Source organism: Pristis pectinata, chromosome 13, assembly GCF_009764475.1.
Source record: "Pristis pectinata isolate sPriPec2 chromosome 13, sPriPec2.1.pri, whole genome shotgun sequence".
Taxonomy (NCBI): domain Eukaryota; kingdom Metazoa; phylum Chordata; class Chondrichthyes; order Rhinopristiformes; family Pristidae; genus Pristis; species Pristis pectinata.
In genome coordinates this window covers 42,537,225-42,564,376 of record NC_067417.1, presented here as the reverse complement: position 1 = coordinate 42,564,376, position 27,152 = coordinate 42,537,225, and the positions used below count along the sequence as shown (strand labels likewise).

General features: G+C 40.2%; 1 protein-coding gene across 2 annotated transcripts in view; it reads right to left on the bottom strand.

The window, feature by feature from the left end:
* cbfb (core-binding factor subunit beta) overlaps window positions 1-27,152 on the bottom strand; it is an 86,829-nt gene that overhangs the window by 5,893 nt on the left and 53,784 nt on the right. The window contains exons 4-5 of one of the 2 annotated variants that reach the window (XM_052028152.1): window positions 17,376-17,492; window positions 5,512-5,607 (exon numbers count right to left, since the gene is read on the bottom strand). In XM_052028152.1, coding sequence (XP_051884112.1) covers window positions 5,512-5,607; window positions 17,376-17,492 — 213 coding nt within the window. Of the gene's footprint in view, window positions 1-5,504; window positions 5,608-17,375; window positions 17,493-27,152 lie in introns of both variants that reach the window. The other variant, XM_052028153.1, reaches the window with a different exon arrangement.

Here is a 27,152-nt window from a genome sequence, read left to right as displayed (position 1 = left end):
CCTCCAATTCAGTATGAATAGGGTTCAGAGTCTTTGATTTCTACCTCATCAGCCTCCATATTTCTTAGATCCTCCTCCAATTTCTGACACTTCCACTACAATGCCAACACCAGGTGCAACATCCTTTTCTCCCTCACTTTTTAAGCATTCTGAAGGGACCAGTCCTCAGCAGCACTCTGCTCCACTTTTCTGTTTACATCCTTGTGCAACCCTAGGTGATAGAATACACACCATTTTACCTCCTCTCTTCCTAAGGTCCAGGGATCTAAATACTTCTTCCAGATTAAGGAGCAAGTAACTTGTACATCTTCCAATTTAAGATGTGCATCTGGTGTTCACAAGGTGCTGTCCCCTACACTGGGGAAACCAACTGCAGATTGGCTACTGTTTTGCAGAACAACTTTTGGTTTGTGAATTCAACAATTTTAGATAACCATTCTAATCTTGTATCTGACATTTCCACCATTCACATGTTTTGGCTGTCTCATCTTCTGGTATTTCAGGTATTTTTTTTTTCCCCCTTTCTACTTACAACTCCTCTGGGCATAACTTCTGCTACTGACAAGCCTTGACTAGACTCTTCCAGCCTGCACCACCACCCCTTAATCTCATTTAATCTCTCCTTGTTGCCACCTCATCACGATCTTTCCTTTATTGTCCTCTCCCCCTTCCTCCTTCCCATGCAACTGAAAACTCGTTTTACATAATTTTTCCAAGAGTTCTGATGGAAGGTCATAGACCTAAAATATTTCCTGTTTTGTGCACCATAGATACTACCTGACCTGTTGAGTAGTTCAAGCATATTGTTTTTATTTCAGATTTCCAGCATCTGCAGTACTTTTTTCTGGTTTAGAGCATCGACTTTTTTTTTGAAGGCAATTTGATAAGACAAACCCCATTGAATACTAAGATATAACAGGTGCTATTTGAAAGGGTTTGACAATTTACTGAGAGCAATGGAGAACTGATGTGAAGATATACACTTGAAAGAAAATTGTTAATATTCTCTGTATATTTAGAGTGCCATTGGTATACACTTTATATATAATGCAATGTTTGGGTGGAAAAGCTTCCTAAAGACTTTAACAGGAGCTAAATGGGCAGAAGTGGAAAAATAACAATTTCTCTCTCTGGAGTAGTTAACTGTATTGAAAAAAGTTCAAAAGTGATAGAATTTATAACTTCATTTGGTCTGTTTTAAATTACTCAATATACAACCACAATCATAATCCACCTTTCCAATAATGTATATTAGTTTAAAAAAAATCTCACACCAGAGTTTAATTTTGTCCTTTGAGGGTAAAGGAATCTCATCACATCTTCAATGGGAATTATCCCTGAGAAAAATATTACAACAGAAGAATTCAAATTTAGTTTCTAAAACCACTTTCAGTACATTACAGCAAAACAATTCTGGAACCTGGTCACTGCCAATATCATTTGAATTGTTGCTTCTCATAACCTTTACCCTATAGAGGATATATAACTGATTCCAACAAATTTAAAGAAAGTAGCCTGAGCTGATGCATCAAGGATATCTCAGCAAAATGCAAATCACTGTGAGACAATGCAAACGCAGATGTTAGTTACCAATATGCAATGGCCCACCAAATAGGGAATCTGCATTTTGTTGAAGTGTACCCATTTTTGAACAGACTTACATGTATTGAAATTTAACTTGTAATCCCATTCCAATTAAACCCTGTTATTTAGGTACAGATTTGTTCCGCCACCACACCTAAAGGTCCCACAGATTCAGTGGCCAAATGCACTTGACCAATGTTTCTCTCTCAATCGATATTACCAAAACATCTGATCTGCTCTTTAAAAAAAAGACACTACAGCTAACTAAGCATTTTGAAAACTTCACCCCCTGGCCCTGCTTGAAAGGAATAAACAGAAGTAGTAGTGTTTTCTGTGACAAACCCCGTAGTGGAAACTGCTCACCTATACTAATCACTTGTGTATCTGATAGCCCAATTCCACAGCAGTTGATATGGAGGCTCAGTGTAAAGCTTTGATCTGCTTGATCCAAGTACGTACTTGCTTTCGAGAGAGTGCAACAACGGTTCACGAAACAGATCCACAAGCTGCAAGATTGTTTTGTGAGGAATTACTGAGCACATTAGATTTACATCCCCCATGCCAATTCACTGAAGCAAGATTCTGAAGGGCTTGACAGAGCAGATGCTGGGAGAATAGTTCCTCTCCAAGGTGTCTCGAACCAGGCAACATTGTTCAAGCCCAAGGGGGTGGCCATTTACTATGATACACATTTAAAAATCTTCCTTCAGATTTGGGTTCTCTGTTATCAAGATGGAGCAAAGGGAGAGGTATTTGGATACCAAGGGAATCCAGGGATAGGGAAATGTCAAGACTGATCAGCCATGAAAAAAGATTGGCAGAGCATGTTCAAACAGCTGAATAGAGTACACCACTTATTACTTATGTTAAGACACTGATTTTAGGACAAAAAGTTCATAGCTTTTATAGATAGGAGATACAATTCTTTAATATCGCTTGGTAATTTTAAATGGCCAGCAGGTGGAGTCAAGGTAAAAACAATGGCAGAATGGCTTAGTCATATTCCCACAACTCAAGGTTTCACTATCTAGAAGGACAATGGTAGCAGATGCACAAGGTGCAACAATAATTTCTCCAAATTGTCCTTCATCCTAAATTGGACTTGGTGAAAAAAAAAACACAACTTAACTTGCTATCCAACAGCATTGCGCAGGACTTTCACAAATGGTACCTTCTCGGATGCATCAACCTCCCAGGGACAGGGAATAGATAATAAATATGGGCCTTTTCCAATATAATAGTAAATAATTTATTTATTAACTGTACCAGTTGAAATCCATTTCTCCCCCAGCCCCTACCATCCATCATGACCATACAGCCATACCAACTTTAACCCTATCACATCACACAAACAGGGTAAAATTTATCACAGTTCTGTTGAAGGGGCTACACTCAGATGATAGGATAAGAACTTTCAGTGTAATGCCAGTTTAAGCACCTATTATGAACAATACCTTTTCCTGAAACATTTCATCTTTAGCCAAAACCATTTAAAACCTATTGTGCTTTTATTTTGCCATCAGACATGCAATCTTTTGAATTCGAAAATCATTACAGCAAATCAGTTCTCTTCAAAAGTTCAAAATATGAAAAAAGAATTTTAGCACTGAGATGAATATAATTCACAGGGTGAAGCAAATGACTATCCTGGATTTCAAGTCATAATCAGCAAGACAGTAGGATTATTTTTGATGAAGACTCCTTCCACCCAAGATATTGGCTGAAAGCATTAACTTTGTATTGTTTAAGCTAAATAAGCTTTATACCAAGGGATAATACAAAAGCAAAGCTATGTGGATATGGAAATCAAATAGCAGAAAATGTTGGAAAGAAGTCAAGCAACATTTATAGAAATCCACAAATCATGGTGTTGAGGAAAGAAAGGAGGCAACAAAACAGTAGACTGATACATTAGAAGTCTTGTATCTTACGTAGCTCTTTTCAGACAGAAGGCTAATGCACGCAAGCTGTATACTGCTGTGAAACCTGGAGCTGCAATCTCTGCAGGGGGTGGTGGGCTGGGTGTATAAAGAACCAACAGTTATTTATGATTTACTGAGAGAATGGACTGCAATCTGTTCTCTATTAAAGTTATTTCAAGTAAGGAAACATTTGATTTTTTTTCCTTTTAAAAACAGAAGAGCGTGTGTTCTGCCAGGAAGCATACAACCACTGTATAATGCTTGATTGCTTACAAAGAACCTGACTGATCAAATACAGCTGGGTTAGTTTGATAGTTTGCTTTAATATGCTTAACCATTTTAAGATAAATGGCAATATTTAAAGTGGATCAGTTATTAATTTGTTGTTATACACTGAGTCGCCACTTACCCCACCCAATTGATTATTTGCAGAGAGTTGTGGACACAGCTCAGCACATCACGGAAATCAGCCTCCCCTCCATGGAGAGCCTCTGCCTATACCTCTCGCTGCTTTGGTGAAGGAGCCAGCATAATCAAAGACCCCAGCCACCCAGGACATTCTCTCTTCTCCCATCAAGCAGAAGATACAGGAACCTGAGGGCACATACCACCAGGCTCAAGGACAGTTATCCTGCTGTTATAAGACTACTGAATGGTTCCCTTATATAATGAGATGGACTCTTGTCCTCACAATTTACCTTATGACCTTGCACCTTAATGTCTACCTGCACTGCACTTCCTCTGTAGCTGTAACACTTTACTGTATTCTGTTATTGTTTTTACCCTGTACTATCTAATGTACTGTGTAATGAATTGATCTGTACAAACGGTATGCAAGACAAGCTTTTCACTGTACGTCAGTTCAAGTGACAATAATAAACCAATACCAAAATGCAAAGCACAAATTGAACAGAAATTAGAATCTCAAGTCAGACTTAAAATTTAAATACAGGTGAGTGCCATTAGACTGCAATACTGGAATCAACTGGATAAGCATTTTGCTGTGCATTTCCTCCAGGAAATACCATTGTTGTGAACTAAACTACTTGTGGCTGGCTTGGAAAGTGGAAGTACAGGAGTTAAAATCCACTTTTAGACAAGGACTATAACCTGGGGGGGGGGGTCCTTATTTTGGGCACAGAACTATTGGAAATTTTTTTCCACCTTGGGCAGAAAAAAACAGATAAAATAATTGTGCATTTTCTGCTGAGGCATTTAAAAAAGATTAGGCTGGAAGAATAAACATAATGGCCAAAGCACTTTACTCCTTTCTAATAAACTTGGTTCCACATATGGCCTGGCAGCTCTTGCCTCACCCCTCCCTCTTAAATTCTTTATACTGGCTATCTCCCCTCTACGCTCTGGTGATGATTCTGGTAAAGCACTTCATTGCAAGGCCAGTTTAGATTAGTGACTAAGCTTTGAGCCTCTATGTCTTCCAGGTTTCATCAGAGTCCAAATTTAAAACTTACTTCCCCATTTCCTGCCACAGGACCATCTCCCTATATGGGTTAAAATGAGAGTAAAAAAAAATTATTGGGAGAGATTTTCTAGACAAAAAAAAATCAATTATATCATGTTCTTGCATTTTATCCATTAAGCAAGAAATCACTGGGAATAGAACATGCTCATAATCTTCAAATCAGACCACAATAATTGAGTACAGACAACTACAATTTTCCAAAGCCCCGGGACCATTACAGCAACCAGACCTAGGGCCAGACTTCCCTCGGCAAAAAAAAAGCAAATTGTTGGAAGAACTCAGTGGGTCCTGATGCAGGGTCTCAACCTGAAACATAGGGCACCCCTCTGCCTCCACAGATGCTGCCCGACCTGCTGAGTTCCCCCAGCAGTTTTATTTTTGCTCCAGATTCCAACATCTCACCTCTCATGTCTCTAATACACCGTTTCTTAGATTCCGAGAAAAGCACATGCCAGCTGATTAACAGTCCAATTTCCCCCTCCCACAATCCCTAACCTAACAAGAAGTGTTCTAACCTCTCACCTCCATGTCCTCCCGATGGGACCTCTCCCTGTCTTCAAAATCTCTGGCTCTTCGTCGGGCATCCTCAAACGCCTGTTGTGCCAGGGCATCTTCCTGCTACAAAAAGGAATAAATAACTCCCATTTTATTTTTAGCTTGCATTCAACGGTTCATTAGTAATGGCAAGGAGTTCAATAATTTTCTGTTGAATCTTAGAATGAACTTCTAAGTTCACTTGCACAAGTATTATTTTTGTAATATTAACATAATTCACTGATAAAATCTGTCTGACCAAGCATGGCATGTGCAAAATACCAATGGATACAATTATAGTCAATATAGTTAGGATCAGTTACATGCTTCTTTTTCAACTACAATACAGTACAAATCCAATGTAGTGATAAATGGTTACAGAAACCATCAACTTACAGGTTTCTTAAATGACATTAACTTATTAGTAATAGCTTAGAGCAAGGATAAGTGTCCAGCTTTCAAATGTCACTGTATACTACTTCATTTGCGATAATTCTACAAATAAATTATGTAATCTCAGGAAATGGGCAAAAACGTAAGTCAAATTAAGTACATTTAAATTTACTGGTGGTATTTCTCTTATACATGGGTGGGGGGGAAATCAAATCTTTTCTCTGCAAAGCATTCAGCCATGACATTGTGTCCAATTCTGGGTGCCACACTTTTGGAAAGATGCAGAAGAGATTTAACAAAGTGAGCCTAGAGGGACTTTAGTTATGTGGATTGACTGGAAAAGCTGGGGTTATTGTCCTTGAGACAATGATTGTGAGGGGATCTGATAAAGATATTTAAAATTATTAGGCGTAGATAAATTATTCACATTAAAAGATGGGTTAGAAAATTAGGACACAGAATGGGTAATCGCAAAAGAATCTAAAGTGACACAAGGATTTTTAAAATTTTTCATAGTCAAACTGAGTGGCTAGGGTCTGAAATGCAATGCTGGAATGTAGAAGAGAATTGTAGCATTCGAAAGGGAGCTGGATACCTGAAAGGAAATAATTTGCAGAGTTATGGGGAGAGGGTGGGAGAGTGGGACAAGCCAGATAGCTCCAACACAAAGCTAGTAATGGATTAGATGGGCTGAATGGTGGCCTTCCATGCTGCAACCATTCTGCAATTCTGTCCCAGATTCTACCCACTTCATTCACTATTTGCTTCTCCAAGCTTTTATCAACACACACTGGTTTCCATCAAAATTGAGATTTTAAAAAAAAAGAGAGTAAACAGGGAATTAAAAGCCAGTTAACCTAACATCAGTGGTAGGGAAAATGCAAGCATCTATTATAAAGGATGTGATGGCAGAACACTTAGAAAAGTCAACAATGGATTTGTGAAAGGGAAATCATGTTTGGCAAACCTACTGGAGCTTTTTGGGATTGCAACTGGTAAATTACATAGGGGAGAACCAGTGGATGTGGTTCATTTTGATTTTCAGAAGGCCTGGGATAAAATCCCACATAAATCAGGGTGCAAAATTAAAGCACATGGCATTGGGGGTAATATACCGGCATGAATTGAAAATTGGTTGACAGGCAGGAAACACAAAGCAGAAGTGAACAGACCTTTCTCAGCATGGCAGTCGGTAACAAACGAGTAATTAGGGATCAGTGCTTGGGCCCCAGCTAAACTTAATATGCACCAATGAGCTGAATGAGAACACCAAATACAACATTTTAAGTTTCCCAAGTTGTGAAGAGGAAGCAACATTTCAAAGTGATTTATACAAGTTAAATGAGTGAGGAAATAAATACATGACAGATGCAGTATAATGTGGAAAAAGTAAAATAATCCATTTTGGGGGGGAAAACAAAGGCAGATTATTTTAAGAGAGATAGATTGAGAAATGTTGATGTACAAATGGACCTGTAGTGTCATTGAACACCAGTCACTAAAAGCAAATGTGCAGATGCAGCAAGCAATTAAGACGGCAAATGATATGTTGGCCTTCACTGAAGAGGTTTTGACCTCAAGAGAAAAGATGTCTTGCTGCAATCATACAGAGACCTGGTGAGAACACACCTGGAGTAAAGTGTGAAGTATTATCTACTTGCCTGTGGAAGGATATATTTGCCAAAGAGCAAGTGCAGCAAAGGTTCACCAGACTGTTTCCTTGGATGGTAGGTTCACTAGAGTTTGGTAGTATGAGAGGGGTCTCAAAATTCTGATGGGCTGGACACACTGGATGTGGTTAGGTTTCTCATGGCTTGGGGTGCTAGAATCAGGGATCACAGTCTCAGGATATGGGATAAGGCGTTTAAAACTGTGTTAGAACTAAATAAGACATTTAAAACTCTAACCATTCCCCACCTCCCCCCACCTGAAATGTTATTCTTAATCATATAAGTGGTGAACATGCAGTGCACACTAGTAAATCCCCAAAAAGGGAAGGGAACTGATAAAGCATTGACAAATTTAAACAACAGAACCTCATTTTCTTTTTTCTCATGTTTTAACAAAAAACACCCCAACTTCTCACCTCCATGTCCCCTAATGGGATCTCTGACCAAATTAACAGGCTGGCTGCCTGGCAAGGAGCTGCAGCCAGTGACAATGGAACTGTGGGGGGGGGGGGGGGGAGGTGGGGAACGAAGGTTTCTTAAAGGGCCAGAAGGCCCCTTGTTATGCCTAGCCCATGAGGTACCTCTTAGATTTTTATTATTGCTGGGTTTCTCCAAGCCCCAGAAAACTGTACAATTTATATCAGGTCCAAAATGTATCAAGGGATCCCAATATAACTATGTTGCTGAATCTCCTTGTCTACTTATGGCAAGATGGTCCATTACTGTATAAATAACATTTGGTGTGTTTATATGGTGGGCTGGGGATCCGTTTCCAGTTTTAAAATTTCTAGTACCAAATCCTTTCTGCCTCTGAGCTAGAGGGGAAAGAGAGTAGGGCAGAGTTACTGAAGGCCACTGTAACTGGAAACTCCAGATACAAATTGGAATAATACTGCTGAAGTACTGAATGTTAAACCCAATTTGCTTCTTGGATTTTTGCCTTGGTCTGTGGGTGCACAGAAGTGAAAGCAACCAAAGTACTAGGCAAGTAAATTTTCTGCACATATTCCAAAGTCAGCTTGGGAAAATATATAGCCTGAATTACTTCAAGGTGACAGGAATTGACAGAAGCTAATTTAAATCATGGTCAACAGGGACAATCAAAACTGTGTCCAAGTTGCTTCACAATAGGCAAGATTGTGGTATGAACCTTTGTTGCTCCCACGAAAGGATTGGGATACCCATTTTGTTGGCATTCAAATCATGGCTTAATTTCAGTGAGAAATGGGGAAAGGAAAAGTACTGTAGTTAGAACTTTTTTTGGGAAAATAATTAAGTTTTCCACACCATTTTATATATTTACAATTTTATAACAATTTTAATTTAAGCCATTTCTAAGTGTTGCATTAACATCAATTGCACTATATATTTTCTTACATGCCTACAGGGAAATTAGGAGTTTAATTTATTTTTAAGGAGCTGGTATTTTATTGAAGTAGAATTTCACACAGGTCAGGCACGAGTGTGGAGCACAGACGAGCACTAGCTATGACACTAATCAAATCACTGAACCAAGAAGTCCTTAACATTAGCACTATAACAGTACAACAATTTCTCATTAGTTATAGTCAGTAAGAGTTTCTAAAATGCTAAGAAAGTGCATTTTTTGCCAGAGGGAAGAAACTGCTGCACCTGATTATTTATGAGACAATGTTGGAAGGGACTACACCTTAAGCTCTTAGTCAATCACTCCAATAAATGTTCACCCAATTTTTCTTTGAGAGCAAGAGTACAGAAGCCAAATAAAAAGACAATGCAGTTTCTGAATTCTTGATTTGCTGAAAACCCACAAACTGCAGGACATTCTGCTGCCATAATGAAATAAAAAGTTGCAGATACCAAATTCCCTTCAAAATATTGTGATGTTAGTGGCCATAGGATATAATCCACAGGCCCGTTTGTTGTCAAGAGTAATATTAAGGCCATCTTACAACTTCAAAGGACCAGCACATGATCAGTGACAAAAGAAAACCTTTTATTTAAAAGGGTGTCAAAATACTTTACAAAGTGGAAACAGGGTTGAAGGATAGTATAATGCAAAGGGAGAAAGCAAGAAACAAGCAACAGTTAAAACAAGCATTAAAAGGGATGTTTCCATAAACTAAGAATGAGGTGTGACTTTATTCAATCTTACTAAAGTTCCTAAAGGGGCTTTGCAGGGTAGATGTTGGGATATTTTCACAAGTGGGAGTCTCAAACAAGGGCTCGAATTGCAAAGGGCCAATCACTTAAAACGGAGGTACTGTAGATTAAAATCTCTTCTCAGAGCGTGGCTCTACCCCAGCAGGTGGTGGAAGCTGGATCAACAGAAGTATTTAAAAGAGAGATAGATAACTATTTGATAGATTGAGGAACAGAGGGGATATGGAGAAATAGCACAGAAGAGCTGAAGCCAGCACAGATCAGTCATGATCATATTAAACAGTGGGGCAAGCTCAAAGGACTAATGGCCCCTGCTACTAACTTATGCATATATCGGTTTAGTGCAACTTGCTCTGTTGCGAGCCAGCATGGACTCATTGGACGGAATGATTACCTGTTCCATAATAAGCAACTTCATATGTTTTGCCAGACAATGGAAGATATTTTTAAAAATTAGTACAATACACGTTAAAGAGTAAATAAGGTTCGGCAAGTATTGAATATGTAACATTTGGGATTTAAGTACTCCCAGCGTACATACTTATAAACTGGGCTACACAATTATCCATTCTGACCCAGCATTAAAATTTTTAACCTTACATTTCTGAAAGCATCAGCTCTTTCTCAAGATATAGTTTTATGCATGGTGAGCACTTTTCTGTATTTCAGAGTGTGAACGATATGAACTTTCACAGAAAACCCTTCTGGGTGCTCTAGGGTGCCTAATTCTGTTCTCACTCAACATCTGAGAAAGTTGAAGCACTTCTGCCTACCTAATTCAACAGAATGAGAATCAAACATTGCCCTTCTTGGCTTGTATGGCTCAGATACTTACCAATAAATAAATATTTTATAAACAACCTTTTTGTTTAAAAAACAAATTCAAATCCAAGATTACAAAACCCACCAAGGTGTTTTCCATGTCACTCTTTTAGGCATCTGGACATAGCTTCTGATATCTAGGTGCAGCTAACAGCAACACACGAAGTAGATTTGTGCTTTTTTTGGAATTACAAAGTCCTCAAAAGTTTTAGTGAAAGCCTCACAAAACTTGAGTGAGTCTGAAGTGGAATTATGAAGGAATTGAAGGCAAAACCCTAGTCCTGGTATTCCACGGAATTCAACAACAGATCAATGAAACAACATAATCTTAGAACATATAGACATCTTGAATATACAAAATTATACATAACCCAAACCAAAGTTAGAGACAATGCCTCCGCTAACACATTATAATTTGAGATTCTATCCATATCAACTATAATTCAGTGCATGGCACTCATCTGAAGCAGAAAATTGTGAGCTCAAGTCCCACACCATAGACTTGAGCAGAAAAATCCTAAGTTGACATTCAGAGTACAGATGGAGTGTTTCATAGAACATTACAGCACAGTACAGGCCCTTTGGCCCACGATGTTAAGCCGACATTTTATCCTGCTCTAAATATCTATCTAACCCTTCCATCCCACATAGCCCTCCATTTTTCTATCATTCATGTGGCTAAGAGATTCTTAAACATCCCTAATGTATCTGCCCCCACAACCTCTGCCAGCAGTGTGTTCCACGCACCCACCACTCTGTGTAGACAAACTTATATCTGACCCTTATACCTTCCTCCAATCACCTTTAAATTATGCCCCTTCACATTAGCCATTTTCACCCTGGGAAAAAGTCTGTCTGTCCACTCAATCTATGTCACTTATCATCTTGTAGACCTCTAACAAGTTACCTCTCCACAGAGAAAAGCCCTAACTCACTCAGCCTATCCTCATAAGACATGCTCTCCAATCCAGACAGCATCCTGGTAAATCTCTTCTGCACCCCCTCTAAAGCTTCCACATCCTTTCTATAATGAGGTGACCAGAACTGAACACAATACTCCAAGTGTGGTCTAATCAGAGTTCTATAGAGCTGCAACATTACCTCTCAGCTCCTGAACTCAATACTCCGACTAATGAAGGCCAACACTCCATACACCTTCTTAACAACCCTATCGACCTGTGCGGCAACCTTGAGGCATCTTTGGACATGGACCCAAAGATCCCTCTGTTCTTCCACACTGTTAAGAGCCCTGCCATTAACCCTGTATTCTGCCTTCAAATTCAATCTCCTAAAGTGTATCACTTCACTTTTCCTGGTCGAACTGCCACTTCTCAGCCCAGGTCTGCATTCATCAGTATCCTGTTGTAATCTACAGCAACCTTCTACACTATCCACAACACCATCAACCTTTGTATCATCAGCAAACTTACTAACCCACCCTTCCACATCCTCATCCAAGTCATTTATAAAAATCAAAGATCAGAGGTCCCGGAACAGATCCCTGCAGAATACCACTGGTCACTGACCTCCAGGCAGAATAAGTTTCATCTACCACCACCCTCTATCTTCTATGAGCGAGCCAATTCTGAATCCACACAGCCAAGTTTCCCTGAATCCCATGCCTCCTGACTTTCTGAATGAGCCTTCCATGAGGAACTATCAAACGCCTTACTAAAATCCATGTACGCCACATCCACTGCTCTACCTTCATCAATGTGCTTTGTCACATCCTCAAAGAATTCAATCAGGCTCGTGAGGCATGACCTGCCCCTCACAAAGCCATGCTGACTGTCCCTATGTTTCCAGCCTACGCTTCAAATGCCCATAAATCTTGTCTGAGAATCTTCTCCAGTAATTTGCCCACCACTGGTCTGTAATTTCCAGAGTTATCCCTACTTCCTTTCTTAAAGGAAGGAACAACATTGGCTACCCCCTAATTACCTGGCACTACTCCTGTGGCCAGTGAGGACGCAAAGATCATCACCAAAGGCACAGCAATCTCTTCCCTCTCTTCCCATAGTAACCTTGGATATATCCTGTCCGGCCTGGTGACTTATCTATCCTAATGTTTTCCCAAAAGTTCCAGCACATCCTCATGTTGACATGCCCTAGCTTATCAGCTTGTCATACACCATCCTCACAAATGTCAAGGTCTCTCTCACTGGTATGTCAAATATGGTATGTTGTGGATAGTGTAGAAGGTTGCTGTAGATTACAACAGGATATCGATAGAATGCAGACCTGGGCTGAGAAGTGGCAGGTGGAGTTCAACCAGGAAAAGTGTGAAGTGATACACTCAGGAGATCGAATTTGAAGGCAGAATACAAGGTTAATGGCAGGGCTCTTAACAGTGTGGAGGAACAGACGGATCTTCGGGTCCACATCCAAATACAAATGTCAAGGTCTCTCTCTCTCTAAGTATTAATTAAGGACCTCCTTCCCTCTTCCGACACCAGGCACATTTCCTCTTTTGTCCCTGATCAGTCTTACCCCCACTCTAGTCATCCTTGTATTCTTCACATATGTGTAGAACACCTTGAGGTTTTCCTTAATCCTACCCGTCAAGGCCTTCTCATGCCCCCTTCTAGCTCTCCCAAGACCACTCTTAAGCTCTCTCCTGGCTACCTTGTAACCCTCCAGAATCCTGTCTGATCCATGCTTTCTAAACCTTAGGTAAGCTTCTTTCTTCCTCTTGACAAGATATTATACATCTCGTCAACCACGGTTCCCTCACTCTACCATCCTTATCCTGCCTCAATGGGACAAACCCATCCAGAGCCCCATGCAAGTGATCTCTAAACAACCTCCACATTTCCACTGTGCACTTCCCCCAAGAACACCTGTTCCCAATTTACATTCCCAAGTTCCTGCCTAGTAGCATCATAATTCCCCTTCCCCCAGTTAAATACTTTCCCATATAGTTTGCTCCTATCCCTCTCCAAGGCTATGGTAAAGGTCAAGAAGTTATGGTCACTATCTCCAACATGCTCTCCCACCGTAAGATCTGAAACCTGATCAGGCTCATTTCCTCGTACCAAGTCCAGAATGGCCTCTCCTCTAGTTGGCTGATCCATAAGCTGTGTCAGGAATTCTTCCTGTACACACCTAACAAACTCCGCCCCATCTATCCTATTTACACTAAGGAGGTGCCAATCAATATTACGGAAGTTAAAATCACCTATGAGAACAACCCTGTTATTTTTGCACCTCTCCAAAATCTGCCTCCCAATCCGCTCCTCAGTGTCGCTGCTGCTACTTGGGGGTAGGGGTCTGTAGAATACTCCCAAATAATGTGATCGCTCCCTTCCTGTTTCTGACTTCCACCCACACTGACTCAGTAGACAATCCCTCTAGGATATCATCCCTTTCCACAGCTGTGACACTGTCCCTGATCAGCAAAGCCACTCCCCAACTTCTTTTACCTCCATCCCTGCCCTTTTTGAAACCCCGAAATATCCAGCAGCCATTCCTGCCTTTGCAACAGCCAAGTGTCTGTAACGGCCACCACGTAATAATTCCATGTACTTACCCACGCTCCAGGTTTATCACCCTTGTTCCTGATACTTCTAGCATTAAAGTAGACACACTTCAGCCCATCCAACTGACTGCAATTTTGCCCTTGCAAATGCATATCCTTCCTCACAGTCTTTCTACACTTTGCATCTACTTGTACACTAAATGCACCAACCTCTGACCTATCACTCAGGTTTCCACCCCCCTGCCAAACTAGTTTAAACCCCCTCCAACAGTTCTAGCAAACCTGCTCACAGGAATATTGGCCCCCCTCTAGTTCAAGTGTAAGCAGTCCCTTTTATACAGGTCGTACCTTCCCAAGAGATCCCAATGATCAACAAATCAGAAGCCCTGCCCCTGCACCAGCTCCTCAGCCACGCATTCATCTGCCAAATTATCCCATTCTTACCCTCACTGGCACAGGCAACAATCCAGAGATTACTACCCTTGAGATCCTGCTTTTCAGCTTCCTATCTAGCTCCCTATATTCCCTCTTCAGGGCCTCATCTCTTTTCCTACCTATGTCATTGGTACCAATGTGTACCATGACCTGTGGCTGTTCACCGCTCCCCCCTCCCCCCCACTTCAGAATGCTGTGGACCCGATCCGAGACGTCCCTGACCCTGGTACCCAGGAGGCAACAGACCATCTGGGAGTCTCTTTCATGTCCAAAGAATCTCCTGTCTGCCGTCCTTACTAATGGAACCCTCTATCATTATCACTCTTTCCCCCACCCCCCCACCCCCCTTCTGCACCACACAACCAGGCTCAGTGCCAGGGATAATAATGAGTTGGGGTAAGAGTCAGATCGGACATCATCTTATTGACTGGCTCAAGGAGCCAAGTGGCATACTCCTCTTAAATCATATTCCAGGAGCAGCTATAATCTGCAGGATGTCTGTGTATATTTGTTACATTGTCAGAAGTGCTAACTTTTGATGAGACTCGTTGATATTTTGCCACTGACCAAAGAAAACTGCCCACAAAGATAGAGTGCTCCCTGCTACTTGCCCACCAGAAGCTAATCAAACAGAAGAACAAAATAGCCATGCCCTGCAATCTATTTCATAGTTATTTTTAAAAAACACATTTCTGAGATGTGGGTGTCACTGGGGGGGGGGGGGGGTTCAGCATTTATTGCTGAAGGTGGCAGTAAGGCATCTTCTTGCACTGCCGCAATCCTTGTGGAATTCCAACATTTAAACACAATGACTAAGGAAGTATGTTGATATAACTCCCAGTAAGAATGGTGCATGATTTGGAGAGGATCATGCAGGTGGTGTAGGTACTACCTTCTTGCGAGTAGAGATTGCAGGTTTCATTAGTGCTATTTGAGTAATTGCAGAGCATTTTTATTTTAAAACATGGTACACATTGCAGCCATGGTATTATCTGTCGATACAAAAACACAAGAAAATTGGGCCACCTGGCCCCTTCAGCCTGCTCCACCATTCAATATGACTACGACTGCTCTGCATAAGGCCTTTATTCCTCTGTCACACACCATGAAACAGGCTCATCAAATCAGTGCTGACCATTTACACTACTACTACAACAATCTCATTTTATTCTCACATTCCCCCCTTCAAGCAGTCACCTATATACATTAGGGGCAATTTACAAGCCAACTAAATTCCAACTCAAACATCTCTGGAACATGGGAGGAAATCAGAGCACCTGAATAAAGCACATACAGCCACAGGGAAAATGTGCAAACTCCATACAGACTGCACCAGAGGTTAGTTGCTGCACCGTGCCAATTCCACATAGCTCTCAATTACCCGATCTTTCAAAAATTCACCTAGTTCCTCTTAAAATACCTCCAGTGATCTAGCGTCCACAACCAGAGATTGAGAACATTGCTACTTGAGAAAGCAGACTGGTTATCATATTACCATTTATCAAACTGTGCAAATTGACTGCTGCTTTTCCTATATGACAATTATGCTGCATAACATTTGGGACATAGAGGTCATGAAGGATATAATCCTCTGCAAGTCTCTTTTCACTTATGGTTTCAAAATTAGCAAGTTCTGTTGAATGGTCTTACACTGGACTTTTAGGTCTTTCTTCTCACAGATGCTGGCTGACCTGCTGTCTCTCTAGCATTTTCTGTTCTCGTTTCAGATTTCCAGCATCTGCAGTTTTTTTTTTACTTCATTTAATGAGATGCCAACTTGGGTGTTTATGGGCCAGAGAAAGATGTTCCAGCAACAGTTAACAAATATACACAGACATCCTGCAGATTATAGCTGCTCCCAGAATATATCAATGTATGATTTAAGAGGAGTATGCCACTTGGCTCCTTGAGCCAGTCAATAAAATCATGTCCAATCTGACTATAACTCATTATTGTCTAACCTGGCAACGTTTCACCTCTTTGCTTCCACTGCCCTTTGGAGGCAAGTTTCAAGGACTCATGAACTTAAAAAAAAAGTAACTCGCATCTTAAAGGGGCAACCCCTTATTTTTGTTTAGAAAAACAGTTTGTGATTCTCTCAAATACATCATTTCCATATCCATCCTGCTAAGACCCATCAGGATTCTTTTTCCATCCTTACCCCTTTCTGCATCAATGAATTCAGCAACAACACTGTCCATTTTTCTTTTTTTCTTGTGATATCTTAGATTAATATTAAGTTTAGCCTGCTTTTTTCCCCCCCATCTAGATACAAGCTTTATCCAATTCCTTTTGCAGCTCCTCAATTACCTTCTCAGATTCAACCATGTTTCAGCAAACTCACCAAGACTTCCTATGATTTTTTGATAAACATTCACTACAACTCAAGTTTACATGTCATCCTCTCAGTAAGAGATTAACTAGACCAAAACATAGGTCATGTTACCAGGGGTGGCTTCACCTTTGATGATATGCTTGAAAATTTAAATGTTACCCCAATTTTTGTAGGCCTCATGATTATTTAGCCCTCTAGACAAAAAAGTTCATTTGACCAGGCTGAGAGAATGGATGCTTTTCAAAGCATCTTCCATTTAATCCAAATTCATTTAAGTTACTACATTTAGAATTAGATATGCATGTTTCCCAATTTTATGAGGAACAGCATGTATTGTCATACACATGACACAAACTGTAAGAATTGGAAGTCAAATGCAAGGCATTTTTCAAATAGGGACTCAAAATCTGTGAACATATTTATAAACTGTTTCCTCTACACCAAATGAACATTGGGGCCCACAAGTTTCTTTATTAAGAACAGTTTTAGAAATTAAGCCATTCAAACATGTGATTGAAAGATGACAGATTTGTAAAATCTAATTAAAGAATTCTGTGGTCAATTTTACTGTGCTTACCTGTGCACGCTCGTCATCAAACTCCAGACAGCCCATGCCATCAAGACGCTGGAGATCAATCCAGCCCTTCCAGATTACACAGACACCATTAAGTATCATGGGAGCCTTCAGGTATACCTTTACAAAGATAATAAATTAGAAAATACAGATCAGTATTAAATGTTAAATTGAAGATATTATTGTATAAAAATGAAGACATACAAGTGGGGAATAAGGAGAGAAATGAGAAAATAAAATCTTCACCATGGAAAACAGTTGCTATTTACTACCACAGGGCTGTGGAGGTTCAGCTGGATTTCATTCAAAACAGATGAATAAATTTCTGGATGTCAAGGGATATGCCGACTGCTAGAAACTGCATCTGAATGAAGGACAGGCTTGAAGGGCCTGATGGCCTGCTCCTGTTCCGATTTCTTATACTCTTACATAACTAATGACTGTTATGTTTGTCTAAAAAGTTATGATATTTCATTACTAAATAAATTATCTTAGTAGAATTCTTCATTGGTACAAGGCAGCATCATACTGTGAGTGTGAGAGTCATTAAGCCAAATGTTTCTGCACATTATAATTTGAGTGACGTCTAGTTCAGTGAACAGTATCTACATGGGCTGGAGGAAGCATCTTCTGCTGATTGTAGAAGGTCAGGATCATGCATGAGCACATTATTTCTTCCACAGAACCACAAGATAAAAATCAGGACAAGGGGGTCAGTCAGTCATTTAAAACCGAGATGTGCAAATTCCCTACTCCAATGACTACGGATGCTCAGAGTACATTCAAGACAAGACTGACAGATTTTTTGAACATCAAGGAATCTGGCAAGCACATAGACCGGCAAGGAATAGGGTCAGGTATCTTACTGAATTTTGGAACAGGCTGCAAGGACCATATAGCCTACCCCTGCTTGTTTCTTAATTTCTATTCCAGACTGACTACAAAGTTCTCATTTACATGTCCACATTCTGTAATTTAAAGCTGTAGTTGGGCATCTCCTCAGAGTCAGAAAACAAGTAGGTATTTTTGTTTGCAGGTGAATATTTTCAAGTTTGGTCATTATTACAGTGCTGGGGAGTTTGCTTTTCACGGCTGTGTTTCTACATTGCTACAATGGCCGCACTTCAAAACACGGATTAGCTGAAAATTCCTTCGGGACATTCCGAAGTGCACATGAAAGCTGCCAAATAAATGCATGGCAGTCAACCTCACTTAACCCATTACCGTTTAAAATAAGTGAACGATACAATTTGAATTAATTTTTTTGTTAATTTTCATATTAAGTTGATTCTTAGATAATTCAAACACTGCAAAACAAAAATCAGAATTGCCCTTTAAAAAAAATTTGCTCATATCTCACGAAATGTTGAATTCTCCTCACAGGCTCACAAGTACAACAGAAGACTTGTGAACTTGGATAATAAAAAAAAAGGTTTGATAAAAAGTGCAGATAACAGCAATCCAATGCTTAAGATCTGAATGACTGAAAGAGTATCACACTTTCAGAGGCTCAACAACAACATCAGTTATTAAGATGTCATCACAACAATTGGTAGTAAGGAATGCTTGATGCAGCTCAAAGTTATCACCAGCACCTTTTTTGGGTTGCCTGGACAGGGCAAACTGAATGGAAATTAAAAAAAAACTTGGGCATAATTTTAAGCAGCAACAACTTCAAAGATTGCACAGCACTAGAAATTTCCATTATCTCAGTACTCTATAGTGCTCCATAAACCATATTTTCAAACTAATTATCTTGTGTAGAATGGCACCCAGTTACTGTTTGAGTCAATTAGTACAAATCAAGACCACTATGGCCTAAGCTAAAGGACAGTCCTGCCTTCCTGTGCACAAATATAGAAAATAATTACTTTATAGTTCGGCAGACTTAAGGACACTGGGAAGAGGACAACCAATTGCAGGTCATTAGCAGCAAGCAGAGCTACAAATTTATATGTATGTAATCAATCAGAACAGATGGGCCTCAGCTGTGAGCTTGAATAGTCTGCCACCTCAGACACCATGTAGTCAAGTAAGTAATTAGTTCAACTTAATTTACAACTGAAAGATGAATTCCAAAACTAAGTCTGAATTACTGACAGATTGCAAAGAAATGCATCTTGGTATAGTATATATTATATGCTCATATTATGGGAGGCAAGACGAGATAAACGGTCTTACAGTTGTTTGCCTTGAACAAACAGTTATGACATCATTGAACTCCTACCATTTTTGTTTTGAAGAGGACTGGTCATTGGGTAGTTTTGGATTCAATAAAATAACTATGCACATAAAACAATTTCTGTATCCAACATTCAAAGAATGGAGTCGAAATAAGGTTCCTGATTCATCTCTGAAGCACAACCTTTCATGCCAAACATTTATCCCACTAACTTAATCTACACACTGACTAGGAATATGGGCAATATCTGCCTCGCATTTGCCAAGTTGTGAGTCATTCAAAACAGATGAGGATTTCAGCACAGGAGCTGTTATCAACAGATATAAACTACGGCATCCTCATTATTTCAACCCCAACTTTGGGGGATTTAATTGTGCCATGATAGGGCTATGTTATAAATACTTTCTCAGCCTTCTCCTCTGTTTGTTAGAAGTGGAACTCCATTCACCCCCTCAAACCGGTTCTCAACCAGTTAAACAATGTTCTATTCAATAACACAAATTTCTTTTGTCTTTAGCCCCAATCCCATGACAACCTTGGCCAATAAACTTGTTAATTGAACTGCATCCACAGCCTTTCAAAACAAAAAAACTCCAGATTCCTGCTACCCTTTCTGTGAAAGAGTCCTTCCTGATCTCACACCCGAAAGGTTGCGGTCTTTAAAAGTGCGCTTCCTTATTCAGGATTTTCCCAGCTGATCAAAAGTATTACCCAATTACATACTTAAATCTGTTACAATTATGTCACCCTTAAAACTGCATCAACTTTTGGTAATACAGGCAAAGTTTAGGCAATTTTGTCCTATATCTTGATGCAGTGGTTACATTCCTGCAGTTATCTTATCCCCTTCGTCACAAGTACATCCTGCCTATTGGACAGGAACAAATTCTATACCATTCCTCACTAAACTGTTTATCTTATCAGTCACAACTCATTGCATGCACCCATTTCCCTCAATGTTGTGCGACTGAGATCTAGATTAAAATTTCCAGATATTCCTACCTCACCCTCATGTGTCAGCTTTTCTAAACTACACTCCAACCCAATGGCCAAAGTGTAATGACTTAAGACAGACTTTTTCCTCAAGATCTATTGACCCAGGATATTCTGCAGTCCCCACCTGCTTCTTTCAATTTGTACATTTTCACTATTAAATATTAGCATTAAATTTTGCATCAGGCAAGTTTTCTTTCAATTTGTACATTTTCACTATTAAATATTAGCATTAAATTTTGCATCAGGCAAGTTTAATTTTGATTTCTTTTGGGCACTTTTTTGGTGCACCTAATTATCCTATTACTCCCCCTAACAAATTAGTGTTTTGCTTTTGAAAACGAAAACCATAAAACTCCAATATTCTGCAATCCAACTATTCAGAAATCCTGATGGTTCAGCACCTGGCTCAACCATTTGCCAGGGCCCTGGTTCCTGTGCTCCCTTTAAACTTGCCTAGTTCTGTTGGCCACACTCCCTTGCACTCATCTATTTCTGTCCCCAAGATATATGGAATTTTACTGTATTTAAGTTATAACTTAAATAAATCTGGTACACTCAGGACTGCACTGGTCTGAGACTAGCAGATTTTCAGGACCATCAGATTTTAAATCTATTAATGGTCCAACACACTTAATTCACTTTCTCTTAAAAAAAGATGTAACACAGTAACACTTCAGTGAACCCAGTAAGGTTCAGGTGGACTGTAGGAACTGAGACCCCAGCAAGTGGACAACAAAGGTGGCAAATATCACCTGGTGAGCCAGATGTTGAACTATTGGAATTTCTGAACGGTTGGATAGTGAATTATCAGTGTTCTACTGCAGTTAGGTTTCTCACTTGTTTAATTATTCAATTCAATTTTAAATTTGGTCAAGCATTAAGTGTTAAAGTAACAGCTTTCCATGTTTGATTAATTTTAGAGGTACCTGCAGGACTGAACTTTTACTCTCAAATTCTTGCCCATTTACAGATAGATTCCCACTCACAACCAGGTTACCATCTTTTCTCATATACTTTCAAACCTTTAAGCTAAAATCTCTCTTCTGGACATTATGGAGAAAGGACTTACTGCAAACCAAAGCTTTGCTGGCAGATGTCTAAAATTTTAATACTGCATCAGTATAAATGAGATGGAGTATGTGGCCTTACTCCCAAATATTTTTTGTCAAATAAGGATATTTTGCAATTCCTGAACAAGCTTCATTGTGCCTAACATCATGGGAGTTGCTGTTTGTGACGTAGCTCGCTAGTGCTTTGCCCCTTCAAACTTCCTCTGCTTTCCTCTTGCATTATTCGGATGACACCCATCTCAGAATCATACACCACGGAAATGGACTCTATGGACCAAATGGTCCATGCTAACCAAGATTCCTATCTAAGCTGGTCCCATTTGCCCATATCCCTCCAAACATTTCCTATTGATGTACCTGTCCAAATGTCTTTTAAATGTACCCGCCTCTACCACTTCACCAGGCAGCTCATTCCAATATACTGACCACCCTCTGGGTTTAAAAAGTTGCCTCTCAAGTTCCTATTAAATCTCACTCCTCTCATCTTAAACCTATGCCCTCAAGTTCTTGATTTCCCCAAGCCTGGGAAAAAGAATGTGGACATTGACCTTATCTATGCCCCTCATGATTTTAAGGTCACCCCTCATTCTCCTGTACTCCAATGAACAAAGTCCCAACCTCTCTCATAACTCAGTCCTTCGAGTCCTGGCAACATCCTCATAAATCTCCTCCGCACTCTTTCCAGCTTAATGGCATCTTTCCTATAGCAGGGTGACCAAAACTGAACAGAGTATTCCAAATGTGGCTTCACCAATGTCTTTTGCAACTGCAACACAACATCCCAACTTCTATACTCATTATCCTGATTGAAGGCCAGTGTGCAAATCCTGATAACCATCTTCACTGTCTATAACACCAGCTATTTTGGGTGTCATCTGCGAACTTACTAACCATGCCTCGTACATTCTCATCCAAATCATTGATATTAACTCCATAACTATTAGAACTATGGTCATTGGTCCCAAGGTGCTCCCCCACTGACACCTTAGCCACTTGTCCTGCCCTACTTCCCCAAGAGTAGGTCAAGCTTTGCCCTCTCCCTAGTAGGACCTTCTACATGCTGCCCAAGGAAACTTTCCTGAACACACTTAACAGATGGGGTGGATGGAATTTCAGTCTTTAGTGCTATGGCAGTCCCAGTTTATATTAGGAAAGTGGAAGTCCCCTACTATGACATCCCTATTATTCTTGCAATTTTCTGCAATCTCCTTGCATATTTGTTCCTTTAATTCCCTTTGTCTATTAGGGGGCCTTTAGTACAATCCCAATAAGGTGACCATTCCCTTCTTACTTCTCAGCTTCACCCATAGAGCCTCACTTGATCCCTCAGTAATTTCATCTTGGACTGCTACTGTAACATTCTCCTTAATCAGAAATGCAACTCCCTCTCTTCCACCTCTATCCCACTTATAGCACCTGCACCCTAGAACATTCCTGTCTTTTCCTCAGCCACTTTTCTTTAATGGCTAAAAATATCCCAGTCCAATGTACTGTAGCTATCCCATGCCCTATGCTGCTACTTCACTCATGCAACATTTTACAGGTGAGGCTATACAAGAGTATTTGCCTGCTCCAATACTTAGCTACTGTGCTCAGTCATTATTCACAGTTTTCAGGGAGATTAGCAAGATCACGAAGTGGTTTTCCTGCATTAGCAGCCTGCAAGTATCTGCAGCTTTACTGCATTTACAAGCTCTGAATTGGGGCCATGCTCAAGATAAAAAGGATGGAGAATATGCAATATGGAGAAGTGGCGACATCAAGCCAAACAAAGCAAAGCAATTGTTCCCCAATTTGAGCTCTTCCTCTTGCAACTTGGCTTCTAACATTCACTCAAGAGCAAAGAATTGTAGGTGCCAGAAATCTAAAAAGAGAATATACTGGAAATACTCAGTTAATCAGGCAACAAATTGCTAACGCTTCACACAATAACCTTTCAGAGCTAGCAGATCAAATACATTTTAAGTTAGGAAGGTTGGAGTGAAAAGGGAAATGTCCATGATAAGCTGGAGGCCCAGAGAGACGGAATGGTGGTGGTGATAGCGTTGGCTCTCAGTGTGCTGAGGGCTTGCTAACTGCAACTGATCTACCCAGGAATACAAATCTAAGGAGCTAAAAGTGAGAGAAAACAACAAATAATAAAACATTATTGGAAATACTTAGGTGCATCAGCATCTGTGGAGAGAGAGAAATGGAGTTAATGTTATAGTTTACGTCAGCTTTCATCAGATCTGGCCAGGCTAGGAAACTTGGTTATGGATTGCCAAATTCAATTTTTGAGGTCCTGAGGACTAACATGCCCCATCTGAAGAGAAATGCTGTTCCTCGAGCTTATGCTAAGCTTTGTTGGAACAGTGCAAGAGCCAAAAGGCAGATGTCAAAATTAGAGAGGGCTAGAAAATTGAGGCAACGGGTAACTGATAATTCAGGCACAGATATTGGGTTTGCTGAACTTGCATGCAAAGGTACCATGAGAAGTTCATTGGGAGTTGGTGGAGATGGAAGGGTGAACCAGGGATTCATACAGAAATACTGAAAAAGGAAAAGGGAAAATACGTTTGTTGGTGTCACTATACAGAAGATGAAAATTATTGGAGATGATTTGTTGAATGTGGAGACTGGTGGGGTGCCAGATGGGGATAAAGGGAAACCTTATCCTTACTCTGGGGCAGTGGACTGCTGGTGGTGATGATAAAACATAAGTATAGGAAATGGAACAGATGTGGTTGAAAGCCCCAATAATGGCAAGGGAAATCTACCGTCAAGATAAATGGATAACATCTCATAAGCTCTGATATGCCTGGGGCCGTTATCAGTAGGAGGCATGATTAGTAAATTTGCAGATGACACAAAAATTAATGGCGTCATAGATAGTGAAAGGGGTTGTCCAAGGATACAGAGGGACATAGATCAGCTGGCAAATTCGATGGAGAGCGGACTGTTGGAATTTAATTCAGACAAATGTGAGTGGGAGGTCAATTTCTGGTAAGGTATAGAGAGTAAATGTCAGGGCTGTTAGGAGCATTGATGTATAGAGACACTCTAGGGTGCAAGTCCATAGCTCCCTGAAAGTGGCGACACAGATGGATAAGGGTAGTGAAAAAAGCATTTGCTATGCTTGCCTTTATAGGCTGAGGCATCAAGTACAAGATTTGTTGCAGTTGTGCAAAACACTGGTTAGCCAGCATTTAAGTATCGTCTATAGTTCTGGTAGCCACACTACAGTATGTGGTAGCAAAAGAGTGAGTGCAGGAGATTCACCAGGACGTTGCCTGGAATGGAGGACTGTACTTACGAGAGATTGGATAGGCTGGTTTCATTCTCACAGGAATATTAGAGGCTAAAGTGCATAGATAGGGTAGAGAGAACCTTTCTCCTCAAAGCAGGGGAGTCTAGAACTAGTGGGAAAAAATTTGAAGATCAGAGGGGTAAGTTTTTCCACACAGAAGATGGCAAATATCTGGAACAGCTGCCAGAAGAGGTAATGAAGGCAGACACAATTACATTTAATGGTGAAGTATTTAGATAGGAAAGGCACAGATGGACACAGGACTAACATGGGCATACTGTATGGGAATAGTGTCAAAGTTTTGGGGGGGGGGAGCGGGTAAGAAAGTAGTGGAGAGGGTCTGAGTAGGACTGAAACCAGGACAGTTCCATGTATTGCAGTAGTTACAGGTATGGCTTGGACCCACATAGATTTCCAAAGATATTGGTCATTTACAGTTTGGAATATGTAGTACATAACTTATGACCACTAACTTTAAGAGCAAGTGCCATACAAAATCTTGTATATGATTATACTGATACTACCTTTACAAATTAATTATAGACATGAACTAGAGTTAGCATTTTGACTTCAAAGTAAAATCTAAATCAAAAAACCTCTACGTGAAAAAACGAAACAAAAAAGACCCTTTAGGTTCTGGAAGTGTGAAATAAAATCAAAATGAAAACTGGAACCACTCATTAAATCAGGCAGCATCTGTGTAGAAAGAAACAAAGTTAATGATCTCAATAGTTTCACTTTCCACAGATACTGGCTGATCTGCTGAGTATTTCCAACATTTTATTTATGGCAATAAATCCAAAGCCAGTTGGTGCAATATCCAAGTGTCCAAGAAAATTCATTTACAACTGGTTGCCCGGCAAGATTTTAACCTCTTCCAATGTGACAGTGGTAAGGTTTTCATTGTGAACAAAAGAAGTGTACAGAAGTTCCACTGAATCACTAAAACAATGTTACTGCATACCCCTTCACTGGATGCAAGCCTACAACTATATAATGTCAGCTGACCTGCACTTGAGTCTCATGACTTCCTATATTGTGGCTGCTTAATTGGCTGCAGAACTACTGATGGGCTATAAATTTATGTTTTAATGTCTACAAACAACAAAAAAAAACCCTGAATTATCTACTCCATTTACCCCAACCCTTCTAATGAATACCGCAGCTCCTTCACATCCACAAGTCCTCATCAGCCACATTGGTCCAATTTCCTTAATCTTAAAAGAACCATGCCTAACTGGAAAGAGGAAGCATCAGTCTATGCAACAAACTGTTAACCACACGCTTCCTCCAAAGTCTCAGTCCACCACCTCTCAACCCCAAAAGAAAATCCACCATGGCTGCTTTTCACCTTTTTCTCATTATACCCATCATGAGGACAACATTTACAGGAGTCACTTTAACAAAAAAAGATGTGCAAGGGCACTTGAGAGTGAGGGTTGTAGCATTCAGGAAATCTGGAAGTCCTGCAGAATTTAACTGCAGGATTCATTGAACATATTTTTCCTGTTTCCCAGTCAGCAGAATGAGAGGCTGGCAGACTGCCATTTAGTAAGACTTTTGTTGGTAGACTGCAGAAAGCGCAGTGAGTAGGGAGGGTGAGCTCAAGGGTAAGATTGTAGGGAGGGAATTAAAGAGTTAACTCTAATTAGTTGGGAGTTTGTCGAGAGGGGAGCGGAGGTGAGATACAAGGAAGCCCCTCTGTACCTGCTGGTCAACATAAGCAATACTCAAACAGCAATTTTTCCCTTCCTTCCTGACCCCTCAAATCCAGACAAAAATCATCAAATTTGTGGCTCAGACTTATTAAAGGATTTAATTTAGGAACTAAACTCTAAAGCAGGTACTTGAAGGTAATTTTCCAATTTTAGCAAAACTTTAATCCCCACACTTCCACTCGCATATACTGTACCAGCTGATGCTAACAACTGGGAGCAACACACAAAAATTACTACCAACTTGTTTCTGTTAAACAGAAATTTCTAAATTCTAAAGAATTAAGCAAAATTGAACAAAAGAAAACTTGGAAATACACAACAGGCTTGCTAACATTTACTGATTAAAACATGCATCCCTTCCCAATGAGCTCAATGGATTCTATGCACATTTTGAATTGTGATGCAATGGAATGACACCACCCGCCCTGACATCCTCCAATGCACTTGTACCCTCTGTCAACGTTGCAGAGGTCAGATCAGCCTTTCAGAGAGTGAACCTGCAGAAAGTGTCTCCCTGGCCACGTC